This window comes from Salvia splendens, chromosome 2, assembly GCF_004379255.2.
Source record: "Salvia splendens isolate huo1 chromosome 2, SspV2, whole genome shotgun sequence".
In the NCBI taxonomy this organism is placed as follows: domain Eukaryota; kingdom Viridiplantae; phylum Streptophyta; class Magnoliopsida; order Lamiales; family Lamiaceae; genus Salvia; species Salvia splendens.
The window spans coordinates 38,639,059-38,661,291 of record NC_056033.1 but is presented as its reverse complement, the minus strand read 5'-3'; the positions used below and the strand labels follow the sequence as shown (position 1 = coordinate 38,661,291).

Sequence of the window (22,233 nt, the reverse complement as noted above, 5' to 3'; positions counted from 1 at the left end):
GGAATGCTACTGAGGTATGAACAAGTATAATGCATTACACCTCAAAGAAGACCTGGTATATATATTCCTAACTTTCCGCAAACGTTTTTCTGGGCACAAAGACTAAAAATTATTAGTAATGTTTAATGTGTTAAGTAAGTTTTAGGAGTAATAAAATAAACACTCCGTATTATTTTCTATTTCTTTTTCTATTAGACTCCTCTCCTTGATTTAAGTGATAAAACTCTGAATATTTGAATTTCTTATATAATTGTTCTGAGTTCTCATGTTTATTTAGTTATCAATTTTAACATGTCCTTTTCACAGTTACTAATGCATAAAAATTAAAATAAAATAAGAGAGTTACACTCCTACGCATGATCTAAATCTAAGTAAAAATAGTGCTTTCATTCACAAAAGAGAGATTATGAAAATTTCTGGCGCTACTATTTTGGCTATAATCTCCCAAAAATAGGTGCAAAGTCGTACAGACCTCAAAGGATATGCCAGATCCTATAAATACAGTACATAAAAAATGATTTAATGCTAGAGCCACTAAAATGAGCTTAGCTCTCTTTACATAACTCCAATTAAGGCGTGCAAAATGTGCACACGAAGACGGGGAGATTGATTTCCTTTAGCGATTAATTAAAAACAATTACTAATTTAGTTTCTTTTTCCAACAAACTCAACAATATAGGTATCAAAATTTAAGGAATAAACCTATATGCTCCTGTTAAACATGTAACTCAATCGAAAGCAAGACACTTAATCCCTAAATATTGTGTGAGTTTATCACCTCGTCGTACAAAAGGGAGATACTCAATTTATACGATATCTTCTTGAAACTCAATATTCCACGCTTGGAGATTCGGACATAATCGGCCCTAAATTTTTCAATCGCAGTAGGTGGGTAGATTAGAATTAGCCCAAAATAAAACACACAAATATTTGGGCCACTAGTTTGTTTCTATAGGCCATAAAATAACCATACAGCCTTGGATGGGCTAGAATTTCTAAAATATTTTCAATATATTTGGACCGGCCCATTGCTTCAGAGATCAGAGCTAAAAATACTAAAAATAATTAGTTAAGAAGATTAACAAGGAACCAATCTTAAGCATGACGATTTGAGTTGATGAAGCAAGCAGCAACAACGACAATCTAGCAAGCTAGCTTCTATTCAATCCCTTTCCGTGAGGTACATCGATGCCATCACATACATCTTATTCTTACTCATCGCCTCAATTTTGATTTCAATTTCGATTTCGTTCTCGATAAAAATCTGGTTGAAGAATTCTGAATCATTTCAACTTTTAGAAGAATTGGATACGATAATGGCTTCAGTCTCAGTTCATCAGTTCGCTCCGTGCATCACCTGTCATGCTTGGAGCCCAGATCAATCCAGTAAACCCTTCTCGTGATTTTTTCTTTCTTTTTTTATGCGTGGTTTTGGGCGATTTTGAACTGCTCGTAATTTCTCCCTTTCTCGAATTGTAGTGATAGCTTTTTGTCCCAATAACAACGAAGTGCATATCTATAAGATGTTGGAAGGCAAGTGGGAGAAGATCCATGTTCTTCATAAGGTAAACCGTAACGACCTTTTGTGTGTATGTGTGACAGTGAGAGAGAGAAAGAGAGAGAGAGATGGTTGGTTGAAGTTAGAGTGGTTTTCCAGCATCCTTCATCTGATGGAATGTGCTTTGTGATAGAACATTGGACACCTTCGTTAGAAAGTGACGAAGCTCTTCTCTATAAGTATGGTTCTATGTATCTTGGCATAGTTCTGCGGTGACTAAAATATGATAATGGCGCATAGAGGGAGAAGGAATCTCATTTCTGGTGGATTTTTTTCACGTGAATTAGTAGACAGTGTTCAATTTGATAGATGGGTCTACTTGGATATCGACAATATCATGAAGTTAAGAATATTACGGACAATTTTTCTCTCAAGGCTAGTGAATCGAGTTTGCCAATTTCACACATCTCCCCTAATAGAAGTTATCCTGATCAAGTGCAAACCTGGCACTTGCATACGAACTAGCGAAACTTTAAAACCAAATATCCTAGTTAATTGTGCTGCCATGGTGCTTGAAGTCATCGCTGCTTTGTTATTTATATGGTTAGTTGGTCACGAATGAGGACTTAAGAGCACTGGCAATAGGTAGGCAAGGGGTTTGGATCCACTATTTTTTTAGGGTATGGTTGATTCCCTCTTTTGGGCATCAAAAGTACCATTGAGGAATAGCTCATCTGTACCACACAGCAGCTTCGGTTCCATTTCGTTTTCCTACCTGAATTCACCACCAAGCACCCTATTTAGTCTAAGTGTTTCATCTAAATTATTGCTTATTGCTCTAGAGGACGGTTTCCTATCAGTTCTTTTCTTCTTACTTTTAACTTCTTGTTGCAGCATGATCAAATTGTTTCAGGAATAGACTGGAGCAGACGCACGGATCAAATAGTTACTGTTTCTCATGATCGGAATTCGTAAGTGGCCATAAGTTTAAGCGTTAGTAGTCTTTCTGCTATTAAAATTACTATGTATTAGTTCCTGTTATTCATTTGTTGCTAGCACTTTTCTTGCGTCCTTCCTGCTAGTTGATGCAATTGACAATTTCTTGCTGCAGTTGATCTATACACTGACAAACTATTCTATTTCTCTTAGATATGTTTGGTCACAAGAAGCATCGGAATGGGTCCCGACTCTTGTAATCCTCAGGCTAAACCGTGCAGCACTTTGTGTGCAATGGAGTCCAAAAGGTACCTTAACCAAGTTCTTTTTATTGATGTCATATGCAAAATTTGTACTTTATAATTTTGCAATCCTTTTCATATTAAGCCCTTATCAACATTGTACTAAATACTAAAACTTATAGCTAAATGTTGCATAGTAGTCATTTACTATGAGGCTAGGATGTGTGGTATATGATGCTGGGGTAAGTGTTAACTTTCAGAGTATTTGGCTTACCTTTTTTTTTTTCTGAAAACTGTGGGAGTATCATTTTTATATGCTGCATGTCCAATATTTTTGTTATTCTGCATCGCTACATTTTGTATTTCAATTCAGTGTTATTAAAAAGCGGAGATGGCGGCGCCGTGGCGGATGGCGGTGGCAGTTTCTAGGCTCAACGCCACCGCCACCATGTGATATGGCAGTTTACTCCCTTTTTTGATGGCGGCCGCCATTCGCGAAGCACCGTGGCAGGATATGGCTTTCATGGCGGTCGAGATGCCTTTTTGCCTTGTAAAATGACCCCACATACCCCACTTCCCGGCCCACGTGACATGTAACCTAGCCCATTGGCCATTATAAACCGTCTATTTATAGGGTTTATGGGAGTTTCTGGCTTCAAAACCATAACCGTTGCTGTCAATCCAAGTTATCATCTCTCTAGTCTCCACACGCACAAGGCTCCAGATTCTAGATTTTCATTCACGATTCAAGATAACTGAAAATTTTTATGTACTACTACTTAGACCATCCACAATAGCATCAGACTAGCATAAAAAATATAAATAAATAAATAAATCGGGTAGCCTATTGCTCGCCGCAAAATAGGCAGCCAACGATCGGTTAGCCGGTTAGTCCATGCCCAACCTCTCGTCCGCTCCGCGCTCTTCCTTACCGTTAGCCGATTGCAATAGTGGACTAGACGCCCGCTGATGTGTATATTTCGAGCTTTTATATCAATGGATTAATATCACACAAGTTAATTAAATTAGCTCTAAAATTACAACCTATCTGCAAGAGTACAGATGTAGTTGTACTAAAAGAGTGTCGAACCACATGGAGGCGTAGGTTATTTAATTCCTGATAGACAAAATAAAGTTTGATAAAGATAGGATAAAACAAACAAAGATAAATAAAATACTAAACTAGAAAATAGGATAAGAAGAAATCATTGCTCCTATATGTCTTGGGCATACGAATTGGGATACTTCGATGGATTACTACGATCAAGACTATGCTTAAGAGGATAAAGTTTGTTTTACGCTCCCTATCCGCTGAACACTTCAAGGGAATTGTATACCTAGGATAAGCTGAACACGTCTCCAAGGTTCTACTCACCAACCTATCACTCCTGCTAGGTCGCGCAGTAAGCTTTAGTTTAGCTTCTATGATTGTCAAACACGATAATTAGCTCATTTTAACTTAATGCCCACGCGGAAGCGCAGCAGACACTAAACCAAATTTATAGATGAAAACTATCGATCCACTCGAGATTATCTCCCTGAACAAGTATCAAATCTCGAGTTCCTTGCATATGAGTATGACCAAAATCTATGCTAAAGAGGCAATAGAATAATGGCTACAAAGTTCTACCTATCTAGACGTCTCAAGATTAGTAGAATAATTAAACAATTCATAAACAAGAATCACACATAAATTAAACCGTAAAAATCATCAAAGTATCCACAATTCACCCTACAACATATTCGGAGCAACGAAGGAAATCTAGCCAAACATACTAAAATGAATTACACCAAAAGAACCGTGAACTCCGTGGTGTTCTCCAACTCTAGATGATGGCTGATCTTCCCCGAGATGGAGTTTGGACCGTTCCTTCCTCTTCTCTCTTCTTGTCTCTTTCTCTTATTTTCTTCCAATGACGTCCTCTCCGAAATTTTCACTGTGTTTTGGCATTAAAAGTCCCCCAGCCCCTTTTGTTGACTTCTTTTTCTCTACTTATTTTTTCCAAAAACTGCCGCATAAAACTGCAATATTGCAGTTAAATTGATCCACCCGGCCGGGTATATTATTAGGCATAAAATTCACCCGGCCGGGTGGCCAATTTTGAGAGCTTTCTGTCCTCTCGCTGCCTTCCAGAAATCACACGGCCGGGTACATTATTGGGCATGAAATTCACCCGGCCGGGTGGCCAATTTTGAGAGCTTTCTGCACAACTTTTCACCCTCCGAGCTTCCTTCTTTGTTTCACCATTTACTCCTCTTCCTACACCATAAAACACACTTTTGCAAGCATCAAACTATATAAATCATGTAAAGTTATGAGAATAACAATGTAAATTTGATTCACATCAAATACCCCCAAACTTATTTACTTGCTCGTCCTCGGGCAAGATCATATAAAACACAACACTTTGAAGCTCAACTCACAAAAGTTTTTTCAAAAGTTTTCAAAAGTGTGAAACACGTAGAGACATGAATGACAAAGTCTAAACCCCCAGCAATTTCAATCAAGATTTCCCACTCTCATGAACCATCACTTATCAACTTAGAACTTCAAGTCAAGGTGCATTTCAAAGTAAGTCCAAACATGTGATCATACAACTCAAACCGTCATCATTGACTCGTCAAGCATTACTTATCACATAGACTCGCGGATTTCAAATCAAACTTCTTTAACTCTACCAAGCTGTTTACAAAACATCTACAAGCATCAACGATAAGGTCCAAGGTCTTATTTAAAGGTTGTAATGGGGCTAGGGACGATGTAGGATAGATATGGATAGTGAGCTCAAAGGCTACACATTTGAGTGCCAAATTCTTCCCTCCTACAACTTCCTTCCAAAGATCAAACAAGAAGATTTTACAACCAAACTCTCGCTCCCCCAAACTTGAGATCTATTCTAGACAAGATTACAACATACAAATATAGAAGCTCTATCTTTATTTCATCAAACCTTTTTTTTTTTTGGAAAAGACCTCGACTTTTACAAATTTGGAGGTCGTCTTTTTCTTTTCTAAGAACTTCATTCTTTTCACATTACATCAAGTCTAGAAAGTGTCTACTCTCTTACAATTCACCACCCAACACACCAACTCAAAACACAAAGCTCAACTTGCATTTAGCACTCAAATAGTAGCAAGGTCTATTGATGAGACTAAAATTAGGTTTATTTAAGTAGCTAAGTGATCGGCTAAGTGTTTACACAAAGAATAGGGAATTAAGCTCAAGGTGGCTTCTAGGGGATCATTTGATGGACTAGGCATGTGATCATTTGGCCATAGAGTTCATCCTAGTGCCTTATCCTCCCAAATCATTGACACAAACGAACGCAAGCCCTTCACTCGATAAGGCAAATCAATCCAACATAATTTCCACAAGACATGTAATTTTCATACTCTCCTCAACTCAAGAAATCGATTATAATCACAACATGCTCTTTCAAATAAATCATGCACAAATTCCATTCATCCTAGGCTTCAAAGATCAAGTAAGATCAAGCAAGATTTCCCAACCAGAAAGCCGAAGATCTAGCATGCACCCGTCAATTACATGATTCACAACACTTTAGCATGCAATACACCCAAAAAACATGCCTAATGCATAAAAATCATTCAACTTCAAACAACCCCCCCAAACTTGAATGCTTCATTGTCCTCAATGCAAGCAAGGAAGAACATAAAAAGTAAAGGGAAAGAATACTCCCCCAAACTTGGCATGATATCCATAGTGTATTCGGGTGGGAGGGCGGGTGTATATTTCTTTGTGGGTGTGCTGAATGTGAATCCTATCTCCACGTTGCTCCTACAAAAAGAAAAATTAAAACAACAAAAAGAAAACAAAATACTCAATTCATAAAAATACATCGAAGGAAAGAATTGAGCGAACAAAACCCTCGATTTATTAAGAGAAAATAAAAAAAAATTAAAAACTCATTGGGTTGCCTCCCAACTAGCGCCTTTTTTTAAAGTCGTTGGCTCGACTTAGTCTTCAAGCTACAACTCTGAAACAAGAAAATAAAATGTTAGAAAACTATAAAAAAAAATAAAAACAAAAAGAATCCTAATTAAATAACCAGTTGCCTCCCCGGCAACGGCGCTAAAACTTGATGTGTATATTTCGAGCTTTTATATCAATGGATTAATATCACACAAGTTAATTAAATTAGCTCTAAAATTACAACCTATCTGCAAGAGTAGTACAGATGTAGTTGTAGTAAAAGAGTGTCGAACCACAGGGAGGCGTAGGTTATTTAATTCCTGATAGACAAAATAAAGTTTGATAAAGATAGGATAAAACAAACAAAGATAAATAAAATACTAAACTAGAAAATAGGATAAGAAGAAATCATTGCTCCTATATGTCTTGGGCATACGAATTGGGATACTTCGATGGATTACTACGATCAAGACTATGCTTAAGAGGATAAAGTTTGTTTTACGCTCCCTATCCGCTGAACACTTCAAGGGAATTGTATACCTAGGATAAGCTGAACACGTCTCCAAGGTTCTACTCACCAACCTATCACTCCTGCTAGGTCGCGCAGTAAGCTTTAGTTTAGCTTCTATGATTGTCAAACACGATAATTAGCTCATTTTAACTTAATGCCCACGCGGAAGCGCAGCAGACACTAAACCAAATTTATAGATGAAAACTATCGATCCACTCGAGATTATCTCCCTGAACAAGTATCAAATCTCGAGTTCCTTGCATATGAGTATGACCAAAATCTATGCTAAAGAGGCAATAGAATAATGGCTACAAAGTTCTACCTATCTAGACGTCTCAAGATTAGTAGAATAATTAAACAATTCATAAACAAGAATCACACATAAATTAAACCGTAAAAATCATCAAAGTATCCACAATTCACCCTACAACATATTCGGAGCAACGAAGGAAATCTAGCCAAACATACTAAAATGAATTACACCAAAAGAACCGTGAACTCCGTGGTGTTCTCCAACTCTAGATGATGGCTGATCTTCCCCGAGATGGAGTTTGGACCGTTCCTTCCTCTTCTCTCTTCTTGTCTCTTTCTCTTATTTTCTTCCAATGACGTCCTCTCCGAAATTTTCACTGTGTTTTGGCATTAAAAGTCCCCCAGCCCCTTTTGTTGACTTCTTTTTCTCTACTTATTTTTTCCAAAAACTGCCGCATAAAACTGCAATATTGCAGTTAAATTGATCCACCCGGCCGGGTATATTATTAGGCATAAAATTCACCCGGCCGGGTGGCCAATTTTGAGAGCTTTCTGTCCTCTCGCTGCCTTCCAGAAATCACACGGCCGGGTACATTATTGGGCATGAAATTCACCCGGCCGGGTGGCCACTTTTGAGAGCTTTCTGCACAGCTTTTCACCCTCCGAGCTTCCTTCTTTGTTTCACCATTTACTCCTCTTCCTACACCATAAAACACACTTTTGCAAGAATCAAACTATATAAATCATGTAAAGTTATGAGAATAACAATGTAATTTTGATTCACATCACCCGCCCTAGCCGCTAGCCTGTGGCTAGGGTGGGCACTAATCCACTATTGTGGATGCTCAGTTTGTATTAATTCCACTATTTAATTCTCTCTCTTTTCTTATTATAACTGTTCTACTCGATGCATTGATTAATTCCACTTTATAATTCTCTCTCTTTTCCTATAACTATTCTACTCGATGAAAGCGTCTCCATAATTATTGTCTTCCACCATTTAATTTTCTAATTTTCCTATAACTATTCTAATTTTTTTGCATCTTATGTTATGTATTATATTTTATTTATTTGTTAATTTATCGACCACCGTTTATGCCATAATACCGCCATGCCGACCGCCATATCCCTATGGCGGTTTTTTGACTACCGCCATAAGCCGCCATACGCTATTAATAACACTGTTTCAATTATATATGAATGTAACATCCGCGTAATGTATCTAGTATGCAGTATGTGTTCAGTTTCTTGAAGTGAATCTCTTTAAGTCAAAATTCAATTTAGAATACATATAAGGATATGTAGAAGCTCCTACTTCAGTTGCAGCTAATACAAGCTACACCCGGGCACCTATCTTATTTCCACCTTTGAACTGCATTACCAAAAATTCTCCATTCTTGTTTTAGCCACTTGCTTACTTTCTCCAGCGTTTTAACTCCCAAAAACTGGATACTCTTCCAAGCAGGCTATCTATGGATTTGTTGAAAGTGAAACTGATGATGTTTCTTGATTAGACTGTGAGCCGAGAAATACTTAAAGTTGTTGGATTAGGTTTCTTGAGCAGTTCTTTGAATTATGCTATTGTGTCACTGTGTGAGTAAGGGTGGTGGTGATTATTCTAACTGATGAACAATTAAATCAAGTTTCATTGGTTGAGTATCTTGAGATGAATATAAAATCTATCAATGCATGATATGGTGACTCTATTTTCTCGTCATGTATATTGCCATATATTCTCTAGTTCAGTTTGAAACTGTCTTTTACAATTATAATATTACCATATAAAACTCTGGAAAATTACTAGAGGTAATCTTGATTTTGCATCTGAAGAGTCTATCTCAGTATTTTGTCTGACTAATACCTCGCTTTTAGAGAACAAATTTGCTGTTGGAAGTGGAGCTAAAACTGTCTGTGTATGCTACTATGAGCAAGAGAACAATTGGTAAGATCTACTAGTACTACCTTCTTCTTCAATTGTGATGCATGTCATGAATGATATTATCCTGAAGAAAATTTTCATCTTACCAATGTTGATTCCTTATCATTTGTATGAGATGATGTAGTTGAGTTGGGTGATCAATCTCACCAGTGGCCTATTAAGGCTAGTGGTTCTATGATTCTATCACTAACCTGGTTTTAAAACATTGAATGTGATTTCTTGTACTCAATTTCAGTTTAGTGGTATTAATTTATTTTGTATAGAAAAATCTGAACTTCACATTTTAAGGTAGCTACAATATCTTTCTATGCACATATCACAAGATACAGTTAACAGAATTAGAATAAACATGAAACACAAAATTCGTTTAAAAAATTTGAATCAAATACCTGGCCAGTAAAGATCTTTTTGCTTTATTAAGGGCATTTTTCCAGAAAAAAATGGTGGCTACGAACTTGTTATATTTGAATATTCTTCCTTCAACATACTCAGTTCGTATGCATGCAAATTGTGTGGGATCAGTGAAGAAACTAAAGAGAACATATTCCAGAAAGACAGCATAATTTGGAATTCCAGTATGGCAATAGCCATGAGATACTCTTGTTTATGGTTGCAGGGGTGAGTTTAACTTGGATAGAAGGATTTTACTAGGTTTATCAGGAAGCTGACAGCTGAGTGAACTATGGCCAAGATCCTGATATCCTAGTCTCTTTGTACCCATAGCAAGTTACAATTTAGAAATTTGAATGGGAAAATATAGCCATAAATGATCATTTCTAATAGCATATCTTGCAATTTAGATGGGTCAATTAACATCAAATTGGTCTTTAGATCTTTTAGAAAGATATGTTTGAGTACATTATGATATTTTTCTTCTTCATTGTCAGAATTCTGAAATGTTTCCTTTTCTTTAATATCTTTGTTTATGTAAAAAGTGACTGTTAGTGCATTAATATTTGATCTTTCACACTTCCTACAGGTGGGTCAGTAAAATTATACGTAAGCGGCATGATTCTTCTGTAACAAGTATTGCTTGGCATCCTAATAATGTGAGGCTTCTCAGTGATATTTTCCTTACCAATATATCTATATTCTATACTTAATATCTAGGAAAACATTGGTATGTAAGGCGTGATGTACTTGAGCATCGTGTGCACTTTGATTCAAAGATTTATGAAGCCTGTGCATGAAGCACTTGATAGATAACAAGTATATGGGGTTATGTAAATGAATGTAAGGTAATTGCTGAAGTTCGAGTTCAATTGAGTTAGTTTGTCATCAAGCCACATTGTGTCTTAAGAAAAACAGCTTTGGACAAGCACTGGCAAGTGCCAAGGGTCGTGCATCCACATGTATTTTCGCATTTAGAATATGATATATATTGTCTTGTATAATGATCTCGGGGACACCAAATTGGCCTTAAGGCACAGTTCTGTTTGCTGAAATGTCAATCAGTAAATTTTTTACAATAAAGTAACATATCCCTTTGCTTTCTAAGTTTAGAAGGCTGAACTACATTGTCTTACTTCTTTAATCTCAACATCTGTTCAGATATTACTTGCAACCACCTCAACAGATGGAAAATGCAGAGTTTTCTCCACTTTCATCAAAGGTGTAGATACCAAGTATGTATCTTTGCACAAAGTTCTCAGTCATTTGAGTTCTCATTTATAATTGCTTTTATGCTTACTCTTATAATCTCGCAGGCACACTTCCAGTGGTTCTGATTCAAAATTCGGAGAGGTACCGATAATTTCCTTTCACATGTAAATAGCATAGTCTAGATTATGATGATATGCTAGTAAAGGTATTGTTTGTTTATAGCTAAAACCTAAAAGCTTTAATAAGGTAGTGATAACAATACACCATAATGTTAATGGCGGTTGAAATGTAATTGCAGGTGACACTGTAGGAGCAGCTCTTAGAATTAGTTTTTCTCAGCAGCCAGCTCTAATTTGTATGTTTAGGCTAAATTCTTTTGTAAAAGTAAAACAAATCCAGCAGTGTCTCTGACTTACTGGTATCAGTAGGCATCTTGAGCATTGTGGCTGTAATTTAATTGTCTTTAAAAGTTAAAATAACACTAAAATAATTTGGCCTTGATAGATTCAGTAAGAAATATCTGTTGATAGTTTGATATTAATCTTTTGATGTCGTTCTTCATTACTCAACTAGAAACAAGCTTGTCTGCTGTCTACCTGCTGGAACTTACTATGATGCATAGTTCATCATTATCTGGTTATAATTCCTGATATGCTCTTGGTTATTCAGTAACTTGAAGTCTCGAATGTTTTATACAAAAAACAGGTCAGCAACTTGAAGTTCCAAAATTTTGGGAAAAAAAAGTATATTTCCCACAAGCACAAATCATTTGCTTAAATTATTGCCTGGGTCTGGGAACTGCAGAATCTCTGTTGACATTTCCTTTCCGAGTAGTCAAATATTGAAACATTTTAATTGATGGCTGTTCATTGTTGGTCTGATTTACTTTTGGTTTCTGATGCACCACAAATGTTCTCTTGTATTCCTACATTAGTTTAGTTTAAATGCTCCTCTATTCTACTTGGAAATTGATTCATCAACTAATATGCAATGAATTAAACTTGTTCTATAATACTGAAAATTGGACTACTAGCATGAGAATGATTTTATAGTGATTTTACTAGCAAAAAATAGTGGCTTATAAGGAGAGTTGATCCTTCTAAGTTTCATCCTGCAGCGCATTGTTCTCTATCTATTTACTTACTTGATTGTCTTTGTAACATTATTTGCTGTCCAGCAAATCATGCAGCTTGATCTTTCACACAGTTGGACCTTTGGTATCAGGTGGTCCCCAAGTGGAAATACCTTAGCCTATGCAGGTGAGCTAATCATTATTTTCTCTGTTGCCACAAAGGTCTTACTTAAAACTTCATGTCACTGTATGCTGCTGATTTATATTGCTAAAAAAGAAAGAAAAGAAGAGAAGGAATCCTTTGATAAATGGGGGGACATAGGCTCCTGATTTGTAACATCCCATGGACTAACTTAGTCTTAAAGGATCTGTGAATCACCAAAAGATCAGTTATTATTTAGTTGCATGCTGCAGCTCTATAGTGATTCACAGATCCTTTAAGACTAAGTTAGTCCATGGGGTGAAATCCAGGAGCTCTATAGTTGCATGCTGCAGCTATATAGTTCAAACTCTATTTAGCTGCAGCTCTTGGGATTTGAAATCAGTTTTCATGATAGATATGTTTTCTGTTGTGAATAGGCCATGATTCGATGATCTACTTTGTTGAGGAAATTGGTCCCTCTCCATCTGCTCAAAGTGTAGCATTCCGAGATCTGCCTCTTCGAGATGTGGGTCAGCATCCACTCTAAAACATTGATAGCTTTTATTTTGATCTTCTTTATGTATAATTTTTTCATGATGTATATAATTCAGGTTTTATTCCTTTCTGAAAGAATGGTTATTGGTGTGGGATATGATTGCAATCCCATGGTATTCACGGCCGATGAAAGGGGACTATGGTAGAATGAACTTTTTACTTATCTTTTCTTATTTTATTTTCTCCTATATTCATATGTTAATAACATGGATAGTGTGGCTCAGATTTATCTGTCTTGAATTTCTCTGTTATTATTGTAATACTATATACATTCATTGTGTATATGTTACAGAAAAGTTTTTTCAACTAAAAATCAAATAGTCATCAACTTTATCATAGTATGATCATGCCTAATGAGTAGTAACTTGTCCACTTAACATTTGAATGCATGCTACTTAACCTGGTGGTCAATTCATTCTCAGGAAGTCTCATATTTCATCAGAAAGTTTTCTTTGAAGAGTTTAATGGTTGCCCATCAACTTTTGACGCATGTTTTTAATGGTACCTGTTAAGTTATACGAGTGTTTGTTGGCCAATAGAAAGTCACCATTTTTTGATTTCTTAAATGATTTTCCCTTTATCTATTAAATTACCAATAAAAAGTGGAGAGTGACATAAGCATGATGCATTTCAGAGCTATGCCTGAAGTTCAAACTATCTGATTCTTGTTTTATAATTGTAGGAGTTTCTTGAGGTTTCTTGATGAGAGGAAACAAACTTCAAATGCAAAATATGATTCGCAGGTATGTGCTCTTTGTACTCTTCTGGTTTAGTCATCACACAATTTACAATTAATTACTCGTATAAATCACAACAAATTTTTAGATCTGCAGGTAATGTAATTTATAAGTGCACAATATTGCTTGATTTATTATACCTAGACTATTTTAGTGCAGCTACAAGTCAGCTCAAAAGTACAATGCCTGTGTTCTTTATTTGTGAAACAAGTGTTAACCCTGCTCTTTTATTTGTTACGGGAAAATAATAATAGTTGACATAAACTAGTTGGTTTTGGATATATCTTGTTTATTACCATAGCACACTCTGATATTAATTTTCATTCCGTTCAGTTATCAGGGACATTTGGAAAATTGTACGGCCAATCGAAGTCTGGTAGCAATGAGTCCAATGAGTCTTCAAGAATACGTGCTCATGATAACTGTATAACGTATGACTCTAACCCCCTTGTTTTTATTGTTCCTCTTCCTCAACTGTACATTTTGTTTTCCTCTTCACTTCTTCCTACAAGCGAAGAAATACTGTATATAGCCATTGGCCTTATCCTCTTTCCTGCTTCCATATTCTAGTTCTGTTGTGCCTTTGAAGAAAACAAGGGATGCCACAGTTACTACCTTCACCACTGCAGGTTCGATTACATTGCAGCACTTGTTTGTTGAACCAACTTTTCCTCAAATTTTAACATACCACAACCTCTTACATAATTGATTGTCACACGCTTATCACAGGATTGGATGGCAAGGTAGTCACCTGGGATTTACAAAAGCAACAAGATCTGATGGAATATTTACAAGGATGAAGTTAATATTTTGCATTTTCAGGAGCGTTATGCTCAGATGATTGGTGCTCATTGATCTGTACACAGGTTCCTTCACTAGATTGTTTGAGTTTATTCACAATTAATATAGTACTCATGTTTTAAGAGCCTAAAATTGATCTATTATGTGTACAATGTTTATCACCCCTTCCCCCCTTTTTTCCTTATGATTTATGTGTATTTGTAATGACTGGAAAATAAAATAAGTTGCCCAGTTATTAGGTGTTTCATACATTTCTTGACTTGAAAATTTCCATATATTTTTTCCGGTTGTATTTTCTTAATGGTGATAACAAGGAGACTAAAAAACTAAATTGAATTCTCAAGTTACATGTAAAGACTAGAAACAAAGGTACATATTGGTTAAATCAATTGCTATAATTTTCTATGCCCCTAAAAGAATTTAATTCATTCTAACTGAAACATATGTCAAAATAATGTGATGTATTCTGTCGTCAATGAAGATATAATCGTGATGATCAGCAACGGACGCCTTTGCGGCAGTGTAGTGCCCCGGCATCGCTGGTGAGTGTTGCTACCAACGAAGAAGGCTTGGCTGTGAGGCTTGAGGCCCTAGCGTAGCTGCTTGCTTCCCGTTTCCCTGACGCTGTGAAATATGCGCCATTGAGCAGACGATCACCCTCCGATTTCCAGTTCCAGCTTTTCCACGTCTCATCATTCACTATTCTCTTCGTTACCTGGTTGACAGGATGAAAAATACTTTAGTATTTCTATAATTTGGTGCTAAGCTTTTTTTGAAGTTGTTATTGAAACAAACCTCTTTAGCATAAGGGTTGTTGGAGGCAAGGAATCTGTTGCCTTGGCTGTTGATGGTGGGATTTGCACTACCACCAATAGCATACATCTCCCATGAAGTGTAGTCATTGTTTACCACATGAAAATACCCATGCCTGCACCTGAATTATAAATACAGTTTGCTGGTCTAATTAGCATAACAGAATACTGTATTATTTTAATTAATTGTGTTTAGATAAATATTACCTTGGCATCCTTTGGATTAGGCCCTCCCCAAAATGATTGTATGCCACAGTTACTTGCATCCCCTTGTCTCCCATGTATGAGTCACTGTGTCCTAACAACATAACCTCATTGTGGTGAGAGAAGTGATTGTTGGAAATAGTAATCGCGGTTGATCCCATGGTAACATCAACGAGCCCGTCGGCACATTTGGCCAGCGAGTTATGGTCGATCCACACGTGCCTCGACGCGTAGATTGATATCGCATCGCCGTCCGCCATGGTCCGGTACCCGTAGCTGGAGGGCGAGGTCCGGACCATGGCGTTCCCGGTGGGTTTGCAGTTGTGGATGCTGAGGCCGTGGACAATCACATTGGTGACGCCCCGGATGGTGAGGCACCCGCCGTTGGCGATGTGGACGTCGGCGCCGCGTCCGTCGATGGTCTTGAAGCTGTTAATGAGGAGCTCGTGCTTGAGCGTGATCACCATGTCGCGCTTGAACACGATCCACAGGGGCCGGTCCTGGATCGCGGCATGCCTGAGGGTGCCTGGGCGTGGGTTCATCGCGTCCTCATCGCTCGGGTCGGTCACGACGTAGTAGCGGCCGTCCCGGCCCCCGACGGCCTTGCGGCCGAAGCCGATCGCGCAGTCGGCCAGACGGCGGCGATTTCGGATCCAGTTGGGGTCGCACCGCCAACAGTCGTCGATAGGGTTTCCTGTCCCACATGATAAGGACTCCAACTTCCTCGATTCGGTTCGGTTTCGAATAGTCCTATATTTTCGTTAAAAAGTTAATTAATTATTATAAATATAAATAAAGAAAACAATAGGGGCTTAAACTCTTCCCCTTCGCCATGCATGTACTTAAAAAAAATGCAATGTAATTTAAGATGGTGCTTACATATCAACCATGGCAGCTATAGCTGCGGGATCATCTACTACATTTTCAGTTCCATTGTGTGATCTGTAAGTTCAAAAAAAAATAATAAAATAATTGATGAACTCAAATTACAACCTTAGGATTAGAGATGATAGAATTAATATACCTTGATGCGGCGGTAGTTGCAATGACGAGCAGCAGAAATATAGAGAACGCAAATATTTTGAAGAAAATTGCCATTGTTGGAAGCTTCAAATTCAAAAGAGGAGTTGCTTGATTTCTGTCAGTAGAAATGGGAACGAATGAATGAGGTGATTGAATTGGGGAAGGCGCGAGTGTTTAATATAAACGGAAGGGAAAGTCCACGTACGTATATATACAAAAATGGTATTGTAATTGCACTGTATTTTGCGCAACTTAATTGGACTTGGACTTAGACTTAACCCTCGTCAGTTAGGTCAATTATTAGGTTAATTCCAAATTCTCTCGTGTCATTTACGAATTTGAATTCTATGACTTGTAATGTCTGTGGGATATAACCAAAATACTGTTGTATATTAATAATATAAATAGTGATGAGAAGATAATTTATAGTTAAAAAATTAGTTAGTGTTTGTATAGAGTTGGGTATATGCTATTTGACCACAACGAATGAGTTTTTTTATAGTTGACCGGCAGCACTTGTTGGTCTTAAAACGTGTATACCACACCCAATATTAGTTCAGAATGCATATTTTATGTGATTATAACTAATTATTGCCTAATAGTCTTATAGACTATATCCGACACAAACATGTCGGAAACATACACAACACAATGGCTATCCAAAATCGTCTTTCCATTTTATTTATTTTATCTCGTACTTATCACTAATTACCTCATCTTTTACTTAAATAAAACAACTGTAACTAATCATTCATTCACTTTTTTTTATATTTTATTCTAATTACTTTCAAGCCACCACAATTTAACTAAAAAATACAAAATTCATTAAAATTTTAATTTACATTTTACTATAAAAAATTGAAAAAAAAAACAAAATTAAAATCCTAAAACAAAAAAAATACATAATCGACTCGCAAGATTTTAATTTTCCTTTGTGATGCCCAACTCACTGGGCAGTGGCAGATCTGGAAACCGACAAGAGGGTCTAATTTTGTCTCAAAATATAATTTTAATAACATTTTTAAATGAACTTTATAAAATTGAAAATTACTAAAAAACACTTGTCCATCTCGTATTCGTTCACTGCAAATTATTTCCATCTAATGAATCCGTCTCCTCAAAATTATGTTCTAAATCCGCCACAGATCAAATCGGGGGACGATATATTATTATTAGTAGGAGTTGCTTAAAATCTGAATTGTGTGGGCACATTACATTTGTGATTTGTCTACAAATGCAGAGACAAATCAAGCTTCTGATCTCTGCGCCGCCTCTCATGATAATCCCCAAATCCCTGCCCCGAAAACTCGTCATCGATGCACCTAACCCTACTCCACTGACCACAGTAGGCCGAGCTCTGCTCATGCGCCAGGCTGTACTGATACAGCGCCGCCACGTCTTCGAACGCCGCCGCACCGTGAACCGCGTACTGCGCCGGATTGATAATGCCGACGGGGTAGCCGGGAGAGAAGATGAGGGGCGGCGGCGACGGCATCAGAGCGTACTCCGCTGCCGCCCTCTTCGTCTTTCCCGCGGCGCTCCTCTCCTTCTTGTGGGCGTTTTGATGGCCGCCTAGCGCCTGCGAGCTGTGGAACTTTCTAGAACAATATGTGCATGGGAATGATTTTCCTGCTTCTTCTCCTTTATTTGGCGAGCCCTCCATTTCCTGTTTAATAAGTCGGGAGTTCGAGTCATTTTTCTATTTTTTTTATAATAATAATAGATCAACTTGTCACATTAGTATGATATTATTCACTATGACTAAGCTCTTAAGGTCTTGTTCTTGGAAGACTTCTCAGAAGGTCTCGTACTAATGGAGTTGGATAGATAACTTTTACATATTTTTCGATTTGGGATGTGGTTTGTAGCTCAATAGTAAAAAAATGAGAAAGATGAGTATAGAAGAGAGCAAACCTGTTAGAAGAGTCTTGAATCTTGATGTAGTGTGTGTTGATTTGAATTTTGTATTTGGAATGTAGAAGGAGAAGAGATGTTGGTTAAGGTTGGAATGTGTGTGTGGTATTTATAAGGGAGAGTGTGCATTGGGATTTGAGACATTTGGCACAAGAGAAGGTGGTATGTATGGGTCCACACAGAAGAGATAAGAGAAGAGATAAATGCTCTTTCACTCAACTCAGAGTGTAGTTTTTGAAGTGAGTGATTGGAGAGAGAGTGTGTGTGTGTAGATTATTACCCTTTTTCAGGCAAATTTGATTGTGTATTTTTATTGGAAGGATGAGTTGAGATGTAGTTGTATGTTGGTGTTATCTTGTTCATAAAAAAGAGTGCTCAAAATTTGAGGTTTTTATACAGATTCAACTAACCTGCTACTGGAATATATGCCCATATACCATGTTCTTTCTTTTATTTTACTTTTTTCAAAAAAATCTTTCATGCTTCATTAATATATGTATCTTTCATCTACAAAATATGAAATTATGTTTTTATTTTTTCTATTTTATTTAGGGTATAATAACAAAGCAGCCAAGATCCTACTGCATGGCCGGAAAAATCCATTAAATTTGGTATATAGATTTGTCGGCAATCCTACTTTGCAAAACTATGTCCCAATTCTTTGGGGTTAGGGTTCACTTCCATTCTTCATCCGTCATCCATTAGCAGCGATGAACACCACACCGCCTCTGCCTTTCGATGCCAACTTTGTCCGATCCCACAAGTTTCGCTTCGTGATTCACACACACTAAGTGATTCCAACAACTCAAACTTCATACCCTTTCAATTTATAGAATTTTAATATCTTACTATATAGTATAATATAGCAATATGAATGGTATAATTAAATGGATCCTGCACACAGTCATCAAGGGTCATGAATGCCATATGCTAGTATCCAACAATTTGCACGTCTCTCTCTCTCTCACTCATAAAGGGGGTTAGCCAGTAATTGCCCCATTTTTATCCTGACTTTCCACCGCCAAACCCTATCCAACTTGTTCCTCTTTTACTTGTACACCGTTTTCGCATCTTCATGTTTAACATTTTCATCACAAATTCTTTTCTCATCTTCGATTTTTTTTTCTAAGGCTATACTATTCAATTTTTCATTTTCTTTTATCTATTTTAAAAGAACCCAAATCATATACACAAAGCCGCATGCGCTGCTCAGATTTGAATATTTAAATGATGGATCGAGTAAGATTTTGTCACAAAGACTTACCATAAATCAAGAAGGCAAGAAATAATAGATTAGTGCATAATTGATATTCATTTAATAGGATTGATACACAATTACATTGTCTAGGAATAGATTATTCCTTACCATATGAGAATGTAATCAGACCCTATATCAAGGTGTACTCGAATGATTCATCAATATACGGAAATATTACAATCTCTCAATCTTTCAATATGGTATTAGAGCGGGTCACCGACTGTGGGTCATATTTAACTGACCCAGCAGTATATCTGGGCTGAAACCGAAAAAAAATGACTGACCCAGCAGTATAACTGGGCTAAAATTTGGGCCAAGTGGTCCAACCGATCGAAAAAAATTGGGCCGATTGTCCAATCGATTAGAAAAATAAGTCCAACCCCTCCAAGGTTCACCTTGAAGGGTTTGAGGGAGGGTGTTGGCAATTGAAACTAAAAATATAACATATAACTGTCCCACATCGGTGTCAAGAGAAAACTGAAACTAGTATATAATTCTCATGGGCCCCTCCTCCTATCAACAATGATAGGAGGAGGAAAAGGGTTCCGAACCCGTTAGTGACCCGCTAAGTTGGTCTCTAGGCCCAAATCCAGAAAGAACACTTACTCCAGACCACACACTCTCCCTGATGCCATTACCAAACACTGTGACAGAAGATGGTCCAACAGATGATGCGAGCTGCGGTACAACCGGGCCGTCTTCATCCCATAATACACCTTGCGAAATCAGTGAACCCGTCTCATTGTCAGACTTGTCTACGATTCCTGAGGTTAGTAATCCTGAAAATGATTCCACCTCTCAACTTAATACTAACCATGGGAGACAGGAAAATGAGCCAAGCGAAGAGCCAGGAGTGAATGGCAGATCGTTCGAACTACCACCAAGGAGCACAAGGGGTGTACCTCCAAAGAGATACTCACCAGACTGGAAGGGACGCAAAACAAAGTACTCTATGGCAAACCTCTCTGTTGGACACCTAACTGAGATGGCTCGAGCTTTTGAAGTGGCCTTGTATGAAGAGGACCTCCCACGATCGGCTGAAGAGGCAATGAAACATCAGCACTGGAGAGAGGCAATGAAAAAGGAGATGGACGCACTTCTCAGAAACAACACCTGGGAAAAATGCAGTCTACCAGAAGGAAAGAAACCAGTAGGATGCCGATGGGTATTCACCATCAAACGACGAGCAGACGGATCTATCGAGAGGTACAAGGCACGGTTAGTGGCAAAAGGATACACTCAAACCTATGGAATAGACTATGAGGAAACCTTCTCCCCAGTGGCAAAGATGAACACAGTCAGAACCTTACTTTCAGTTGCGGCATGCAAGGATTGGAAGCTGCATCAGTTTGACGTGACGAACGCCTTCCTACATGGAGAGTTGAAGAAAGATGAAGAAGTGTACATGGAAGTCCCTCCAGGATACTCGAACGAATTTAACGAAGGACAGGTGTGCAGGCTAAAGAAAACTCTTTATGTGCTAAAACAGTCACCTAGAGTATGGTTTGGAAGATTCTCACAAGCCATGAACAAGTATGGTTACTCCCAAAGCCAATCAGACCACACATAGTTCATCAAAAGAAGAGGTGATCGGATAGCTTGTCTAATCATCTATGTGGATGACATGATCATAACCGGGGATGATAAAGAAGAAATAGAGGACTTGAAGAAAAACTTGTCCCAAGAATTCGAGATGAAAGATCTAGGGGCTCTAAAATATTTCTTAGGAATTGAAGTGCTTCGATCCAGAGAGGGGATATTCCTAAGACAAAAGAAATATGTGTTGGATCTCCTCGCAGAAACCGGACTCCTCGACTGCAAGCCTGTAGATATACCACTTATGGTCAACCATGGCTTAAAGTTTGAAGAAGGAGTTAAACTCGCCAACCGAGAAGAATACCAGCGTCTGGTCGGTAAGTTAATATATCTCGCCCATACAAGGCCAGACATATCCTATGCAGTGGGAGTTATAAGTCAGTTCATACATAAACCCCAAGAAAACCACATGGATGCAGCACTAAGGGTGATCCGTTATTTGAAGGGGACTGCAGGTTATGGGGTACTGTTAAGGAAGAATGATGATCTTGAAGTAGATGGATTCACAGACGCTGACTGGGCAAGCAACCCGATAGACAGAAAATCTACGGGAGGATACTTTACCTTCGTTGGAGGGAATTTGGTCACATGGAAGAGCAAAAAACAGAAGATGGTAGCATTATCAAGCGCTGAGGCTGAATTCCGAGGAATCAAAAATGGTCTAACAGAGATCATGTGGCTGAGACGTTTGCTCACTGAAATTGGTCTTCCTCCCAAAAGAAGAAGTCAATTATTCTGCGACAACAAGGCTGCTATCAGCATCTCTGAGAATCCGGTCCAACATGACAGAACTAAGCATGTGGAAGTGGACCGTCACTTTATCAAGGAGAAAATCGAAGGAGGGATCATAGAGTTTCCATTTGTCAGATCAGAAGACCAGCTCGCCGACATTCTCACCAAGGCAGTAAATCCTAAGATGTTCAATGAAGTCTTGAGCAAGTTGAGCATCGGAGATGCCGTTGCTCAACTTGAGGGGGAGTGTCACAAAGACTTACCATAAATCAAGAAGGCAAGAAATAATAGATTAGTGCATAATTGATATTCATTTAATAGGATTGATACACAATTACATTGTCTAGGAATAGATTATTCCTTACCATATGAGAATGTAATCAGACCCTATATCAAGGTGTACTCGAATGATTCATCAATATACGGAAATATTACAATCTCTCAATCTTTCAATAGATTTTATTTCACTTCCT

At 37.8% G+C, this 22,233-nt stretch overlaps 3 protein-coding genes across 5 annotated transcripts; 1 reads left to right on the top strand and 2 right to left on the bottom strand.

Moving 5' to 3' along the window:
* Window positions 1-1,084: 1,084 nt before the first annotated feature.
* On the top strand, window positions 1,085-14,472 carry LOC121792683 (actin-related protein 2/3 complex subunit 1A-like). 3 transcript variants are annotated; one of them, XM_042190719.1, is made up of 16 exons: window positions 1,085-1,180; window positions 1,300-1,386; window positions 1,480-1,565; window positions 2,393-2,469; window positions 2,648-2,742; window positions 9,246-9,315; window positions 10,292-10,361; window positions 10,864-10,937; window positions 11,019-11,055; window positions 12,092-12,173; window positions 12,566-12,654; window positions 12,740-12,825; window positions 13,366-13,426; window positions 13,754-13,851; window positions 13,991-14,049; window positions 14,150-14,472. In XM_042190719.1, exons 2-16 carry the CDS (start codon window positions 1,317-1,319, stop codon window positions 14,218-14,220), a joined length of 1,125 nt encoding a protein of 374 aa, XP_042046653.1. In that variant the 5' UTR covers window positions 1,085-1,180; window positions 1,300-1,316; the 3' UTR covers window positions 14,221-14,472. The 3 variants fall into 3 exon arrangements, with proteins under 3 accessions (XP_042046653.1, XP_042046655.1, XP_042046654.1); XM_042190721.1 differs by having other exon boundaries at window positions 1,102-1,180; window positions 1,303-1,386; XM_042190720.1 differs by having other exon boundaries at window positions 1,117-1,180; window positions 1,275-1,386.
* A 222-nt stretch (window positions 14,473-14,694) lies between these two features.
* On the bottom strand, window positions 14,695-16,372 carry LOC121792678 (probable pectate lyase 1). The gene is made up of 5 exons (XM_042190715.1): window positions 16,262-16,372; window positions 16,117-16,179; window positions 15,241-15,987; window positions 15,017-15,155; window positions 14,695-14,936 (listed from the first exon to the last, which is right to left on the bottom strand). Exons 1-5 carry the CDS (start codon window positions 16,333-16,335, stop codon window positions 14,718-14,720), a joined length of 1,242 nt encoding a protein of 413 aa, XP_042046649.1. The 5' UTR covers window positions 16,336-16,372; the 3' UTR covers window positions 14,695-14,717.
* Window positions 16,373-17,274: 902 nt separating this feature from the next.
* On the bottom strand, window positions 17,275-18,239 carry LOC121792698 (protein LATE FLOWERING-like). Its single transcript, XM_042190747.1, has 2 exons — window positions 18,175-18,239; window positions 17,275-17,926 (listed from the first exon to the last, which is right to left on the bottom strand). Exon 2 carries the CDS (start codon window positions 17,921-17,923, stop codon window positions 17,489-17,491), a length of 435 nt encoding a protein of 144 aa, XP_042046681.1. The 5' UTR covers window positions 17,924-17,926; window positions 18,175-18,239; the 3' UTR covers window positions 17,275-17,488.
* Between the last annotated feature and the right edge of the window lie 3,994 nt (window positions 18,240-22,233).

What these genes read in the sequence shown, in the direction of transcription:
- LOC121792683 (XM_042190719.1), top strand. Translation starts at nt 1,317, where the DNA reads ATGGCTTCAGTCTCAGTTCATCAGTTCGCTCCGTGCATCACCTGTCAT. An exon ending in GCCGATGAAAGGGGACTATG is followed by an intron (nt 12,826 to 13,365) that starts GTAGAATGAACT and finishes TTATAATTGTAG; the next exon opens with GAGTTTCTTGAGGTTTCTTG. An exon ending in TACTACCTTCACCACTGCAG is followed by an intron (nt 14,050 to 14,149) that starts GTTCGATTACAT and finishes CGCTTATCACAG; the next exon opens with GATTGGATGGCAAGGTAGTC.
- LOC121792678 (XM_042190715.1), bottom strand. Translation starts at nt 16,335, where the DNA reads ATGGCAATTTTCTTCAAAATATTTGCGTTCTCTATATTTCTGCTGCTC. An exon ending in GCAACTACCGCCGCATCAAG is followed by an intron (nt 16,180 to 16,261) that starts GTATATTAATTC and finishes TTGAACTTACAG; the next exon opens with ATCACACAATGGAACTGAAA. An exon ending in ATAGCTGCCATGGTTGATAT is followed by an intron (nt 15,988 to 16,116) that starts GTAAGCACCATC and finishes ACGAAAATATAG; the next exon opens with GACTATTCGAAACCGAACCG.
- LOC121792698 (XM_042190747.1), bottom strand. Translation starts at nt 17,923, where the DNA reads ATGGAGGGCTCGCCAAATAAAGGAGAAGAAGCAGGAAAATCATTCCCA.